The sequence below is a fragment of the Monodelphis domestica genome, chromosome 1, assembly GCF_027887165.1.
Source record: "Monodelphis domestica isolate mMonDom1 chromosome 1, mMonDom1.pri, whole genome shotgun sequence".
NCBI classification, from domain to species: domain Eukaryota; kingdom Metazoa; phylum Chordata; class Mammalia; order Didelphimorphia; family Didelphidae; genus Monodelphis; species Monodelphis domestica.
The window spans coordinates 454238503-454254841 of NC_077227.1; the positions used below are offsets into that span (position 1 = coordinate 454238503).

General features: G+C 45.7%; 1 protein-coding gene across 2 annotated transcripts in view; it reads left to right on the forward strand.

The window, feature by feature from the left end:
* Positions 1 to 16339, forward strand: part of GNAO1 (G protein subunit alpha o1) — a 269564-nt gene that overhangs the window by 214430 nt on the left and 38795 nt on the right. For both annotated transcript variants that reach the window (XM_007474882.3, XM_001364372.4), the window contains exons 4-6: positions 2480 to 2640; positions 12643 to 12771; positions 15827 to 15956. In XM_007474882.3, the coding sequence (XP_007474944.1) occupies positions 2480 to 2640; positions 12643 to 12771; positions 15827 to 15956 (420 nt within the window). The remainder of the gene's footprint in view (positions 1 to 2479; positions 2641 to 12642; positions 12772 to 15826; positions 15957 to 16339) is intronic.

Consider the following 16339-nt stretch of genomic DNA (forward strand, 5'->3'; position numbering starts at 1 on the left):
CATGGGTGAAATGGCGCCTGAGCTGGACTTTCAAGAAAAAGATAATCATGTTATAAATTCAGTGTTGTGGATTGCCCAGCTCCCTGTCCTCTCATCCTTCTAACTCTAGTGGCTCAGTCAACACATCCTCTCCCCAGCCGACTCAACCTAACCCCAGAAGCTCTGGCCAATCAATCCCAGCCCTTGGCAGGAGGACTATAAAGGAAGAAGATTGAATGGCCTTTGGCAGTTGTCCATGTTCCCCTATCAAATTGGCTGGTCCCAAGGGCAGCTAGGTAGTTCAATGGATAAAGAGACGGGAAGTCCTGGGTTCAAATATGCCCTCCCTTCTTAGTGGTGTGACACTGGACAAGTCACTTAACCCCCATTGCCTAGCCTTTACCACTTGATTCTAAGACAGAAAGTAAGGTTTGGTTTGTTTGAATCTTTTATCAGCTGGCCCCACTACAAATGTATATGATCTAATCTTAACTAGGCTTTCACTTTGCAAGGCAAACATTCTATGCCTCTCTGATGATTCACTGGCCCACTCTTAACCGCAGTTTCTCCAGACCTTTTAATCTTTCCTTAAACCTCCCACAGAACTCTCTCCCCACAACCCTCTCAGCCCTCAGCTTGTATTTTTTTTAAATGAGGCCAATCTGTAAGAGTTCCCTGTCTCTGCTCCTCTTCATCTCATGTTACTTGGAGGAAGATGTCTTTCTCCCTTCTTTCCTCCTTCACTATGGCCTCACCCAAATGCCTTTCTCTTTGTCAAGGCCATTGCTTCTGCATGGATTTTTGATCCCTTGCCAGTTCCCCAACAAATTGTTCTCACTATTATCTAACTTGTCTTGATGTTCTCCTTCTCTATTGCCTTCTTCCCTGCCGCCCACAAATATGTTCAGACCACCCTCAAAATCTAAAAAGCAAAGCAAAACAAAAACCCTACCATCCTACTTACTTGAGAAAGTCCTCCACACTTAGGGCCTCTACTGCCTCTTCCCACTTTCTTCTAAACCCTTGCTATCTGGCTTCCAACCATATCAGCCACCTGAAACTCTTCTCTGCAAAGTTACCAATGATCTCTTTAATTACCAAATCTAATAACTTTTTCTCAGTCCTTATCCTTCTTGACCTCTCTGAAGCATTTCATACAATTGATCACTTCCTTCTGTTTCCTTGCTCCCCTAGGTTTTCATGAAACCAGTCTCTCCTGGTTCTGTCTGTCTAACCACTCTTTCTCGGTTTCCTTTATTACTTCCTCATCCATAGCATGTTCTGTCCTGCACTGATTTCCATTCTGATCCTCTACTATCTTACTTGGGTTCAGCTCCCATAGGTTCAATATTCATCACTATATGGTTGATTACCAGATCAATATATCCAGCCCTAACCTCTCTCTGGAGGTATAGTCACTATACCAAGAGGATGCACCCCCCTTGATTTTGCAGAAAGGAAACTGGAGACTAAAATAACACAGATAGTAGGGTCAAACCCAGTTCTTCTGATCCAAATCCAATATACTTTCTGTAAAAGTAAATTCAATACAGGTGTTGTAGAAAGCAAGCAATTTGGAGTCAGAGAACCTGACTTTGAATTCCAGCTCTGTTACCTAATACCTTTGTGACCTTGTACAAGTCACTAAGGGGCTCAGCTTCTCTATCTGTATAGTGAAGAGGAGTAAACCAGGTGACCTCCAAGGCTTCTTCCAGCTCTAAATCCATGATCCCATGATCTTACAAATTCTACTATCTAGTTTTAGAGTTTGTTATGCTTTTATATAGTCTCTGAAGTTCGAGGATCTATGTGGGTACCTCAGAGGCAAGAGCACTAAATTTGGAGTCAGGGAACCTGGGTTCATAATCCTTTCTCAGTCAATTATAAACTATGTAACTTTGGACAAAGCTCTTCCCTTCCTTGCCTCAGTTTCCTCATCTGCAGATTAATAGAAAAAGCCCTAATGATCTCTAAATTCATTTGAAGTTCTAAATCTATGATCCTATGGTCTATGATCTCTGTAACTCTTTCTGTCTGGCTATTAGTCATGACTATCCAGAATGTTTGATTAATCAAAACATCCTCCATTGCCAGGCTAGAAAATAGGAAGCTCCCTGTTCCTACTCTGAGGGAGAAGTACAAGGGGGTTGCCTCCCCTGTGTGAGGCCTTGGTGTCCTGGAAAATAATGAAGATTTTCACATAGTGGCCGTGTGTTCTGGGAAGTACCGATTGTGAACATTTTCACTGGGGGAGACTGTGGAATATGATTCTCTGTCTCCTGCCTGGTGGGCTGCTCTCAGTCGGCCAGTGACATCTGTGTAGACTTTTTCCATGACCATCATGTTAGAGGCCCCATCCAGAGCCCCACCCTCATCTCTGGATCTATGACTGAAGCAGACTGGAGGCGAGTGGGAGCAGGGGGAGAGGGCATTGCATTCGGTTATTTGAGGGTCTCCCTGCTCTGGACTCACACCCCTTCTTTGCTTCCTCTCCTCACAGGCTGATGCCAAGATGGTGTGTGATGTGGTAAGTCGGATGGAAGACACAGAGCCCTTCTCTCCGGAGCTGCTCTCCGCCATGATGAGACTCTGGGCAGACTCTGGAATCCAGGAATGTTTCAACCGTTCCCGAGAATATCAGCTTAATGACTCTGCCAAATAGTGAGTGTCCCAGGCAAGCAGAACAGCTGTGACCACTGGAGCAGGGATAACTGGGGGATGATTGGAGATGCCCAATGGCAATGTGGGGGGATGGGGTCTGGGGGAAGGGGGAGGTGCCAGAGTCCACCACTGAAATGAGGCGAGGACCAGGACAGACAGAAAGAGAAGGGGTTGTGGAGTGATAAGGAGACTTTAAAGTGGAATTTCCCAAAAAGCAGAGATCATGTCACATGTTAACACTACGTAGCGCAAAGTGCATCGTAACCCCACTATGAGATGGCTCAGCAACCCTATTTCCATGGAGGACCTCTAGTAAGCAGGAATCATGTAAGGAAAAAAACAACAACAAATGCCCTCCGAAGATGTGCTCTTTATTTTCAAGAACATGTAAAACTTTCCATGTTCATCTACTTTTAAAAGTAAATGCTGAGGACCATGAAGCTCTACTCAACAAATATAGTACAGAATTAAAATACATCATTTCTACATTATCCTCAGTTAGATGAAGGGGGAGAGAAAAAAGAGGAGCCCAGAGACTAACAGAGAGAAGCAGCAGAGACAAAGGCATAGGAACAAAGAACATAGAACAAAGGCATAGTTCCTAGCATAGGAATGGCGGGGCCTGCTAATTTACTTAAGGCAGCATACCTGCATCCAAGATGAAGCCTGGAGCCCTGCTCTATACCACCAACACCAATGCAGAGCACTTGGGAGGAAACTGGAATCAAGTTCTGGAAACAGAGAAGGATATTAGTAAATGCATTTTGCTCTATCTTCCTCCAAACGTTATCCACTCACCACTGTCCGAGCACGTAGTCTATCCTGGCAGTGATAATCCATCACTTGTGACCAGTATAAAAAGGACTTCGAGGAATGCCTGTTTAGAAAAAGGGACTCCAGTAAGGCCAGGGATGTCCATAGACCAAACCTGTAGGACATGAGCCCAAGACTTGGGACTCCCCCAAATGGGCTTTTCGAGCCACTTCCCATGAGGCCCACAAAGATGCTACAGGGTATCTCTCTTCAGAGGCTCCTCACCCATAGCTCATGGCCTATGCCAAAATTATGGGTACCAGATCGCAGCCCTTCTCTCAAACTCAGGGCCCATGATGTACAGACAATATCTCCACAGAAAAGGAAGATCACAGATTGCCCTCTCTCTACTCACAATAGTGGGCTGGGCAGACCACCCCTGGGGAGGGATCCGGAGCATCCTAGACATGGTGAGTGACTCGGTCCAAGGAGCCACCAGATGGTGTTTCTTGTGATATATAACCTCCTACTTCTGCACATCTTGCTGTCATATTTCAGAGGAAAATTCATGGTTTGGATGTGGAAGCACACTCCCACCCCAAAGGTTTTTTCACAGCATCTGCTCTAATCAACACATCTGACTCCCTGAAATTTATTTCACCCAAGGAGAACATTTAAAACCTGCCAGAGGGGGCAGCTGGGTAGCTCAGTGGATTGAGAGCCAGGCCTAGAGATGGGAGGTCCTAGATTCAAATCTGGCCTCAGACACTTCCCAGCTGTGTGACCCTGGGCAAGTCACTTGACCCCCATTGCCTAGTCCTTACTGCTCTTCTGCCTTGGAACCAATACACAGTATTGATTGCAAGACAGAAGATAAGGGTTTAAAAAGATTTTTTTAATAAATTTAAAAAAATAAATAAAACCTGCCAGAGGGGTCATGTGTAGAAGAGATTCAACTCCACCCAATCCAACATCCTGTTGGTAGATCTAGAAACTTAAAGAGGCAATTCAAATGGTAGATGCACAGACAGAGCTGGGAGAGCCCCTAGAACTCAAAATTTGAGGGTAGAAGTGGCCTTAGAACATAAAATATCAGTGCTGGAACAGAGGGCCACCTCGCTGTCTCGAGATGGAGGGAGAACATGTCTTGTCTGTGGCCCCATTTTGAGTTAGTGAGAAAACCAGGGCATGGACCCATCCAGGCTTTCTAACCTAAGCCCGCTGCTCTCTCCACAACACCCCGGAGCTCATGTTTTAGATCCCAGCTCCCAGCCCCAGCCAGAACTGGGTTCCATAGTTTCCCCTGAGACTGACCATCACCACAGTCATCTTCCTCGAGAATTCTCTTGCTTCTAGGATCCAGAAAGGCTACTTTTCTGGAAATGTCAATACAGAAGCTATTTGGCTAGCTAAAGAAGACTGGGAGTAGTTCTCAAAGCCCCTGACTGGTCCCTACTTTTTCTTCCCATTAGATCTCGCTTTCCCGGGGCTTCGTTCTTTTACAGCAGATACAGTAAAACCTCCTTCTCCAGAGGGTGCTTTCTCCTTTCCCTCTTGGGCGGAAGGAGGAATTTGCTCTAGGCTGTGACCCCTTCTTCTAGGTCCCTTCCAGACCCCCCAGACTGTTCAGGCCTTTGACTTGTGGTATTGGCATGAGCATGAGCAGGTTCTGCCTAGCCAGCAATCTCTGTTGAATTCCTCGAGCCTGGAATGCCCTGGGATAAGAGAAAACAGTCCTGGAAACTGCAGCTCCTCAATAGAGTGCAAATGATAAATCAACTCTGGAGGGTTAAAAAAGAAAATCTTCCCCCACATTGGAGTCATTTTCATGCTAGTCTGGTGGCTACAGAGGGCTTCGCACCCCATCCTATGTCAGCTACAGTTGCCCAGTTTGTTGCTAGGGAAGATGCCAATAGCCTAAAACAGGAGGCAGGAGGCTCTGTCACCTCTCAGCCACAAGTGCCCAGAGCTGGACCAGGACAGGATCAGACTTTTTGCTAAAAAAAAAAAAAAAAGAAATTCAAGTTGGCCTCTACTCAAAATTGGTGTACAGTAGTGATAGGGACCAAAAGCTGTGATCCCTCTTCCTTTTAGAATCTATCCCTGGGTGGACAGTTGGGTAGCTCAGTGGATTGAGAGCCAGGCTCAGCAATGGGAGGTCCTGGGTTCAAATTTGACCTCAGATACTTCCCAGCTGTGTGACCCTGGACAAGTCACTTAACCCCCATTGCCTAGCCCTTACCACTTTTCTGCCTTGGAACCAATACACGGTATTGATTCCAATATGGAAGGTGAGGGTTTTTAATAAAAATAAATTTAAAAAAAAAAGAGTCTCTCTCAAGCTTTTCCCTGACAGTGAAAGGCCCATTCTCTGCCCACATGTTCCTCTGGGTGCTGCTTTCTGACCAGCCAAGGACAAAACAACCTCGATGGGATTAGCTGCTCCAGTGAACTGCACTCACTTCCCCGTACAATACTTCTGTTGTTTGCAGAGCCCCAAGACCATGCCCTGGGGGGGAGGATGAGAAAAGGGTTAGTCCAGGGTTTGAGGCTTCTTGGGACCTTCTTCTCTGGCTATGGAGAGTGCCTTGCTTAATGCATTGATTATTAATCAGCTCTTAATAGACATTTGTTGGAAGTAAATGAATAAAGCTGTTATTAAGCACTTCCTATGTGTAAAGTACTGTGCAAGGGCTAAGGATACAACAGAGAAAAAAAAAAAGAGAGAGAGACAGTTCCTGCTCTCAAGGAGCTCATATTCTGATCGATCAAATTCTGGTGGCAGGAGACCTGGATTCCAGTTCTACTCTGGATTGCTGTGTGACCTCAGGCAAGTCCATTTTTCGGGCCTTTAGGTTCCTCCTGTGTCAAAAGGAGATAATCCCTGATTTCTCAGTCCACAGGGGTGTGATCAAATGAGATGATGCCTGAGAAAGGGCTTCAGAAAGTGGCTGGTCAGTCCTTTTCCCAGCTAATTCTTTCTGACCCATTGGGGATTTCTTGGTAAAGATACTGGCATGGTTTGTCATTTCTTTCACCAGCTCATTTTACAAAGGAAGAAACTGAGACCAACAGAGTTAAATGACTTGCGCAGGGTCACCCAACTAGGAAGTGTCTGAGGTCAGATTTGAACCCGGGACCTCCCGTCTCTAGGCCTGGCTCTCTATCCTTTGAGCCACCCAGCTACCCTAAAATTTGTAATTTTTAAAGTATTTATCAAATATTTAAAATATGTAAAATTTTCCTCAAAGGAGAGACTCTAAATGAACAGTGCAAATACCAACAACATGGAAATGGGTTCGAATCAAGAACACATGTGAAACCCAGTGGAATCACGCATCGGCTATGGGGGGGGGGCAGGGAGGAAAAGAAAATGATCTTTGTCTCTAATGAATAATGCTTGGAAATGATCAAATAAAAATTATTAAAAAAATGTTTTTCCTCAAAACCGGGCAGGGGGTAAATGGTAGAGGGGTGAGTGCTGATGAGGCTCAGATAGCTTTCCAGGGCCCTGACCGGAAGCCTAGACATGTCAGGGGTTCATTCATTCATTCAAGGGAGGTGCCCACCTACCCAACCCCACAGCCTGGCACTCTTCTGTAGTGGTTGTAGGGAAGTCAGACACCAAGAAAGAGAGAGGAGAAAAGAAGGGAGAACCAAGACATTCCAGATCCCAAAGCCCCAAATAAGTCCATCCTTGCGAGCCCTGCCTGCCTGCTGGAAAGCTCAGCCACTGCCAGGGAGCAGAAGCGGGTTCCCGCTATGGGGCAGGCTGTCTAGCGTGGGTGCTGATGCAGCCGCCAGGTGGCGCATGGGAGCGGACTTTGAGTAAACGGGAACCTCTAGGAGAGCTAAAGCCCAGAAACGCCAGGGTAACCTCAGCGTTCATCTAGGCAGTTCTCTTCGTTTTACAAAGGAGACAACAGAAGTCCAGAGAGGGGAGGGAACCCACCCAGTGTAACCCAACCTGACTCCTCCCCTGCCCCCCCCCCCCCAGCCTGATTTCTAAGCTAGGTTTCCTTCCACTGCCTTAGGCCCTTTGTTCTTGGTTTCAGCAAACATCCAGACAAGGTTGCATTTTACGTAAAATTGGGAAAAAAAGAGGGAAAAAGTCTGCATCCATTTATTCTCCTCAGATTCCATCCGAGGACCCAGTTCTGAATCTCAGCTATGCCCCTGCTTACTGATGATGCCAAGTATGGTCTAATCACTTCACTCTGGGCCTCAGTTTTCCCATCTGTAAAATGGGAAGATTGAATTAGTTGGCCTCTAAGGACCCTTCCAGCTCTAGATCTGTGAGCCTGTGGACACACAGGCCAGGTGTTTTCAGTAGAAAAAGGGAGGCTGACCCACCCTGCTCTCACCAAACTACTGCATGACCAGGGAAAGAAAAGAATAAAAAATGGCAGGGTTTGGGGTTTGTTTTGTTTGTTTTGTTTTGTTTTGTTCACAAATTCCCTTAATTTAGCCTGCCCTTTTAGGGCACTCATTCAAAATACAGTTCTATTTTTTTTTAAGCATTCATTTTACATGTGACCTTTCAAGATACCTGTCATATTCACCAAGGCTCACCTTTTTCTAGGGAAGGAAGGCAGGATAAATCTTAGAATGAGAGGATCTATCCAATCATAGGCTCAGGAGACTTAGAGCTGGAAGGAGCCAGGGAGCTCATGGGATGTATGTGACCCTCTGAAGGGAAGCAAGATGCTAAAGTGACCCTCAAATCATCCCAAAGAGTGCCAGCTTCCCCAGGATCAATCCATCAGTCCACTAACAATTTTCAATAAAATTTTTTAAACATTTTTCCATGCTTACATGATTCTTGTTTTCTCCCTCCCCACCCTTCTGGAGATAACAGGCCATAAACATTTATTAAGAACCTACTAAATGTCAAGCACTATTCTTGAAAACCCTTCTGAGATACAGACAAAATGGATCACTGTCTGTTCTCCAGATCAGATCTCTTGGAGCTCCAGTCCAGTTTTAGCCCTACATTAGATACTATCTTTAACCATTTGCTGCCCTCCTTTCTGCCTCAGTGACTCACTTGCTGAATGAGAGAATCCACATGGGCCTGTTTCTCAAAGATATCAGGAGGCATTTCCCTGAGCAATTAAGTGGGTAGAGCACCAGGCCTGGAGATGAAGATGCTCCTGAGTTCAAATGTGACCCCAGATGCTTCCTAGCTGTGTGACCCTGGACAAGTCACTTGACCCCCATTGCCTAGCCCTTACTGTTCTTCTGCCTTGGAACCAATACACAGTATTGATTCCAAGATAGAAGGTAAGGGCTTAGAAGAAATTAAAAAAAAAATGTTCTCCACTAAGATGAGCTCATGGACAGGATCCAAGAAGTAATGACATCACAATGAGGAGAGAGAGAATGAGGCAGTTTCTTTCCTATGTAGCCTCAGAACCAAATCTCATATTCACAGGGAAGGGAAAGGGGGTTTTGAAACTTGCTCTTCAATATCCCCTTTGTGTCTGCCCAGTTTATGGTTTTAATAAACCAAACAAAACACCGGGGTTCATAGAATTATTGGCTTTTGAGTTGGAAGGGACTTGAGACATCATCTAGTCCAACCAAAGAAGAAAAACTGAAACCAGGGAGAAAAAGTTGTAGAACTTTAATATTCAGTGATAAAGAGAGGCAGCAGTAGAGCAGAGGGGGATATAAAACAATGGGGGGAGTGGCGCTGGATTTGGAATCAGAGGACCTCAGTTCAAATCCTGGTCCTACGTGACCTTGGGCAATCACCTCTCTGGGGCTTAGTTCCTTCATCTGTAAAAATTATGGGGTTGATGTCCCCTCTACCTCTAAATCAACCATCCAGGAGGCAGCTGAGTGGCTCAGTGGATTGAGAGCCAGGCCTAGAGATAGGAGGTTCTGGGTTCAAATTTGACCTCTGTGACCCTGGGCAAGTCACTTCAGCCCCATTGCCTAGACCTTATTGCTCTCCTTCCTTGGAAGCAATCCATAGTATTAATTCCAAGACAGAAGGTAAAGGTTTTAAAAACTAAAAAATAAATCAACAATCCTATGATGTAGGAAGTAAGTAACCAAATCAAAATTAGAGCCATGTCCTCGGTCTCCAGATCTAGTGTTCTGGCCATTATGCCATTGTGACCCTTGTCAGTAACAGACTGAGGCCCACCCTCTCCCCGAGAGGCCAATCAATCAATAACCATTAAGTGCCCACCAGGCAGATTATCTTCCTCCTCTCCCTCTCCTACCCACATTCCTAGTTTCCTCCAGGGGAGGAATAATCCAGAGCAAGATGCCCTTCCTAACTGGGAAATGGCTATATAAAGGAAATCTTTCTTTTTCCCTGGAGTACATGTTGCCTCTATATTTTCTACACCTTTCCTATCATTGATCTAGGCAAGTCACAATAAAAAGGAGTCAGGATGCTGAAAAAGCAATCGTGAATAGCATGATATCATGAAAAGAACTCTGTTCTTAGTATCATAGGGTTAGAGCTAAAGAGAGCATTAAGAGACATTCGAGGGAGCAGCTGGGTAGCTCAGTGGATTGAGAGTCAGGTCTAGAGATGGGAGGTCCTAGGTTCAAATCTGGCCTCAGACACTTCCTAGCTGTGTGACCCTGGGCAAGTCACTTAACCCCAATTGCCTTACCACTCTTCTGCCTTGGAACCAATATATAGTATTGATTCCAAGATGGAAGGTTAGGGTTGAGGGGAGTGGAGGGAGGAGGTACCAGCTGGGTGGCTCAGTGGATTGAGAGCCAGGTCTAGAGACAGGAGGTCCTGGGTTCAAATGTGACCTCAGACACTTCCTAGTTGTGTGACCCTGGGCAAGTCACTCCATTGCCTAGCCCTTACCACTCTTCTGCCTTAGAACCAATACATAGTAGTGATTCTAAGACAGAAGAATAACAGTTTAAGAGAGAAAGAGACAGAAAGAGAAGCGCCTAGGAAGAAAAAAGAGCATTGCAGCATCCTGGGTAGATGAGTAAATAAGTATCCCCCAAACCCAACTGAGATTAGAAACTTGATGCTTAAAAAATAAAAAGCTGAAAACGAAGACTGATGAGGCTGGACAGGGCAAGGAAGCATTTGCTTCTTACCTCCTAAGGCTAAGGAGTTTCACCTATTCATACAGAGCTTATGCTCTAGCGTTATTTGGTAGAAAGGATACTGGATTTGGAATCTTAGACCCCGGATTCATCTCTACATTCTCTTACTCGCTTCCCTTTGTGATGTCAAGCAGATTATTTCAGCTATGGAGCTCCTCTAGAAAATGAAAGCATGGCCTACATGACTCCTGAGGTTGAAATCCTAGGATACTCTGGTCCATCTAGGCCAAGGCTTCCTGCCACCCTACAGGAATGACTTCCTGTTGCCTTGAGTCCAAGCCCTTAGGCACCAGAGTCCTGAGGATCTTCCTCTCTATAAGACACAAAGCAAGCTTTTGCCTCTCTTTCCCCATCTGTAAGAGTCTCGAGAAGATGCCATTGCTTCTCAGCCTTTGGCTAAGATCATGTATAAGATGAGAGGGTTCCCACCATCTTGAAAGAGTTCAGTCAAGTTGTCCTGAATTAAAACATCCTATCTCCAGTGTTCATAGAGATATTTCTAGTGAAATAACAAAAGCATAATTCCTGATCAATTAGAAATAAACCAGTAGATTAGGGTGTCAAGGGCATAATATTGAGTATAAATCGTTTTATGTTATTGAATATTGAGAACTAAGTCTATATGGCTAAAAGTTTTTATGAGGCTAAACCATACTTACACACTCACTCATTCAACACTTACTAAGTGTCTACTGTGAGCATAGCACATGGTTGGGTGTGGCTGATGAAACATAAAATCACTAAGGAAACAAAGGTTGCAGTTTCTGAGCATATTAATTTATTAAGCAATACATGCCAACTGCCCAACAGATTAGGACCAGGCCCTTTCCTCAGCTTAGAGCTGGGCCCCAGATACAAGCAGAGACAGACTTCTGTATATAAAAAAAAAAAAACAATCAATCAAAGAAGACGGATAAATTTTTTTAAAAACAATTAACCAGGAGACAACATTAGGTAACCTGATTTCGAACTGAAGGAAAGATTAGGGGATCTTCAAGTTGTGAGAGGGAGAATGAGCAAATGCAGTTCCCTAAAATCAGAAAAAGAGATGCCCCACTCCCCGCAAGTGTTGGTGAACAGTCAAAGGAACATGGAAACACTCAATTCCCACCAACACTTGCTGTCCCAATCCCCTCAATGCCCTCATAGATGCTGAGGAAGAAACATTAAATCCCTGTCTTCAAAGAGTCTAGAGAAATTAGTTAAAAACACGAAATACATATTATGACATGTTTAGTGTCTAAGATGGTGTTATGGGAGACTCCAATGGAAGGCTGAGCTTAGGACTCTAACCGAAACAGCCACAGGACCACTGGTCAATCAATCAGTCAACACGCATTTATTTCTTTTATTTGAGAAATATGATTTAATTAATTGATTTAGAATATTTTTCCATGGTTCCATGATTCATGTTCTTTCCCTCCTCTCCTCCCACCCCAAGCAGTTCCACTGGGTTTTACATGTCAACACACATTTATTAAGCACCTACTATGTATGTAGGTGGGCCAGACACTGGGCTAGTCACTGAGGATATGAAAACAAAGGTGAAATGGTCCCTGCCCTGCTGAACTTGGAATAGGTCACTAGGAGACATCAGCTCAGACTGGGTGGATCAGGAGTGGTTAAAGGAAGTCAGAGTCCAGCCTAGGGACATGTGTAAAGCTGGGTGTCAGAGTCAGGAACATCCCTCCCACTGTTGGGAGGGAGTCTTAGTTTCCATCGGTCAGGGTCTTTGGGAAGAAGCTGTAGCCTGCAAACAGCCCAAGACTGTCCGTTTAGCTGATCTGTGGTCCTGCAGAAAGGCGATGGAGCAATTTGGGACATATCCTAAACATACAAGAGAACCTGAGCCAAGGAGGGATCATCAAAGCAAGGTCAGGAGCTGCTGTGTGCTTAAAGACTTTTCTAAGAGTGTCTTCATTAGGGCAGCTAGGTAACTTAGTGGATAGAGGACCTGGGTTCAAATCTGACCTCAGATACTTCCTAGCAATGGGACCCTGGGAAAAGTCACTTAACCCTATTTGCCTAGCCCCTGCCATTCTGTTTTGAGTTGTTATTAAGACAGAAGGTAAGAGTTTAAAAAACAAAAACAAAGCGTGCCTTAGTCAGTATACATGACTATACACATTCCTTTTATGTTTTGTCTCTTCTCAGCTACCTAGACAGCTTAGATCGAATTGGAGCCGGGGACTACCAGCCCACGGAGCAAGACATCCTCCGAACCAGGGTCAAAACCACCGGCATTGTAGAAACCCACTTCACATTCAAAAACCTCCACTTCAGGTGAGGTCAATGGAAAATACGCATGGTACTGGGAAAGTCTCTCAAGGCAAGCAGATGGGCCATCCACATAAAGCAGGACGAACTTCATGGTTGAAGGGGGTCAGGGCGGTGCAAATTAAACTAAGAGATGCTCCAACTTCACCCTCCTCCTTCTCTTCTGCTGCTGTGAGGGAGCCCGGACTCACGACTACCCATCAAGTCACACAGTCAGCATGGACCAAACACTGGTGGCTTTCTCAGATAGTTGCTGGATTCTGTGGGGAGGGGTGTAGAAGAGGAGCAGACATGGAGTCTGCCCTCAAGCTGCTGCCAGTCTGGTTGTGGAGACAGGAATTACACACAGAGCACTCAAAGGCTATGAGGACTTGTATGTTAAAGGGCACAAGGTAGGATATAAGATGAGCATTAATTGAAGGAATGAGGGTTATCCTGGCAAAGGGAGGATTCAGGAGAGTGCTGGCATCCATGGGGGGGTATCTGAGAAGCTGTCCTCTGGAAGAGGGATGAGGCTTGTTCTACTTCGCCTGATAAGGCAGAAGAGCAAGGTGTAAAAGCTGGAGAGAAGCAGATTTAGATGTGATGTAAGGAGAAACTTCCTGATAATTAGAGATGGACCCAAGTAGAATAAACTCTCTGGATAAGTCATTGGTTCCCCCTCCCTGGAGGCTGGTCTCTAGGTAGAAGCAGGATGGCAGCTCGTCAAGGCTACTGAAGAAAGAGATCCCCTCCTGGGTCCAACCAGAGTAGCTGGTCTCTGCCATCTCCTCCAACTTTAAGATTCTGAGTTAGTCCCAGAGCCCAGCACGACTCTTTGGACAAGAGAGAAATTGTTTGGGCTGGAGTGATCAAAGGAGGCTTCTGTGGGGTAGGGCATGAGTCAGACCTTGAAGAATAGGTAAGATTTGAATGGATGGAGAGAAGGAGCCAAAGCAGGCAGTACACCAGCGTGATGTCAGATATTGCTATGGGAACTTCAGTTTCTAGGGGAAGAAGATCGGGTACCTGTGCGCAAAGGAGGTGGCCACTGCAGTGGACTGAAGGGGGTGAGGAGAGAGAGGAAAAAAAAATACATCCTCTGCTCCCTGAGGGAGGGATGCCTCTGTCTGCACTGGGACAAGCTCAGATGTTTTGAAAAGATCCTAGAGGATTTGGTGGCCACATCTGGGTAGGAGCAGTCAGGGAAAAGGCCCATGCATGTGCCATTACCTTCTGGAAAGCACCCCTTGGAGAATCCAGAGAAAAGAACAAAGCCTGAGAGAGGGAGTTGGATATGTAGGGCAGGGTTCTCCAGTGTACTGGTTGAAAGCTGGCTGAGAAGAGAAAGGCATTTCTTTGGGGGGTCCTTGCATAAGGTGTAGGGAGTTGAAATGGATTGCACACTGGATTTCTCACAGGATTCAAGGAGGAAACAAAGCAACTGCTGCCCCGTTTTCCACAGAGCCTCATTCTCCCAGTCTGGATTCCTGAGATTCTGCTGGTTTATTTCTTTCACTGACTTTAGTGTCTGTATCTCCATCTCTTACTTAGGCTTGGTGGGGTGGGAGGACAGGGTTAGAAAGTCCACAGGCACCTCTGTGGCTCCTTTGGAGGGGTCCCAGGAGCAGCTGCTAATGTGAGAGGAACAGGGCTCCTTTAATCATTCACAGGAAGCTGTGCTCATTGGCCCAGTTCACAAGGATTATTGATGAAAAGACTATGTGGTGGGCCTGAAGGATGGACAGCTTTGCCCTTTGGTCCAATAATCTGCTCCAATCCAGAAGGCCTACAGCCATGAGCCAAAGGAATCTTGGCCATCCTCCACATTTAGCCCCTCAGGAACCTGATTGCCCTGCCACTGCTGGGAAGACAAGCCTTGCTACCTAGACCAAATATGCCCTGCCTTGTCTTGGGGCTGTGTCAATGGAGAATATAGTCATGAGTGCGAGGTGTCTCTGAGCCTAGAAGACACCTTCTAGCTGCCATCAGAGGCCGAGCCCACCCTAACCATGAGCTGGATGAATCCTGATAGTTCCTGAGTTCATCAGGGGTGGCCCAAGGTGGAGATCTTGGGGCTAGAGTCGATTTCTCAGCCACTGTCCTTCCAGGACTGTTCCCAAAGCCACCACCAGTTAGCAGGGCCTGGGAGATTCTGGAAAGTTGATCTGACAGCAGGCTGTTTGGTTTGTTCAGTCCCAATTTAATTAGATTGCAAGTCCCAAGAGGTAAGGGCATGGCTTTCTCTGAGGCCGAGGCAAGGTTGATCCTGTCTGCCTGAGAAGCCCAGGATAGTGTCTCTGCTGCAGTCAGGACAGATGCTCTGGAGCTGTTGAGTCACCTGTAGGCTGCTACCAGCATTCCAATGTGGTTACCCCAACCTCTCCATTTGTTTTGATTGAGGTTAATGAGATTAATCCACTTTGGCAGAAAAATGTGGTGGGTTTTGTTCCCCTTTTGGGGGTCTATTGTTCCTGCTGCCCCTGAATATTGAAAGGAGTCAGGAGGCTGAGGACCTAGGCCAATTCTGCCACTAACTCACTGTGTGACCTTGAGCTTGTCACTTCCCACTCTGGGTCTTAGTTTATTCATCTAAAAAAAAATCTATATTAACCCTGACTGCCTCATAGGACTATTTTAAGGGTTGAATGAAGAGAAGTTAATTTATGTTATTCTTATCTTGAAAAGAGAGGGCTTCCCAAGGTATTTTTAGGGTAAATTTGTTCCCAATGGGATTATTAGAATCTTGAGTGTGATCCAAAGTACCATACAAGGACTTTGGAAAGAGCCCCGGAGAGATGGCAACTCAGAAATCAAGTGAGAGAGCATTCATTTCAGAGGAGAAGAGTTTTAAGAACAGAAGTTTCTTCATTGTTTACCTTTCAGAGGTATTCCTGCCTTTAGGGGCCACACTGCCTCCTGGAGGAAATTCTGAGCCTGCTGTCCTGTCCCCTTTTCCTGTAACCATACATAAAAGGGAGTGGGAGGGAGTATGTTAAAGATGCAGAGAGAGAGAAAGTGACCAAATGCTTCAGCTTCTCCGCCTGGGTGTGATGGAATCATCCCTTCCTGTCTCTCTCAGGCTGTTTGATGTCGGGGGCCAGAGGTCTGAACGTAAGAAGTGGATCCACTGCTTTGAGGACGTCACAGCAATCATCTTCTGTGTCGCGCTGAGCGGTTACGACCAGGTGCTCCATGAAGACGAAACCACGGTGAGTGCACCCACCCGGGAGGATGTTGGCCCTGGTGGTGAGGGGGTAAGTAAGTCTGCCGTGGTCCGCTCCAGAATTTGTACCTGGGAGAGAAGAGAAGAGGAAGGATCTGTTTCAACTGGTGTTGAACCCGAGCTGGGTATGCCTTTGTTTAAAAATTGCTGTGGATATCTGCTACCAGTTTGACAAAGGCCACAGGTTGTGAATTCACCACTTACAAGTCAGTGTAGAAAAAGAAAAAAAAGTGACCACTCAAGAAGGCCTTGGATTCCCATAAAAACTCCTGTAGATTTCTTAAAAGAAATCAGGCTTCAAGAACAAGAACTTTGCCATTGAGTCTGCAGTTGGTCAGAAAGAACTTAGTTAAGGCCTTAAAGAAATCA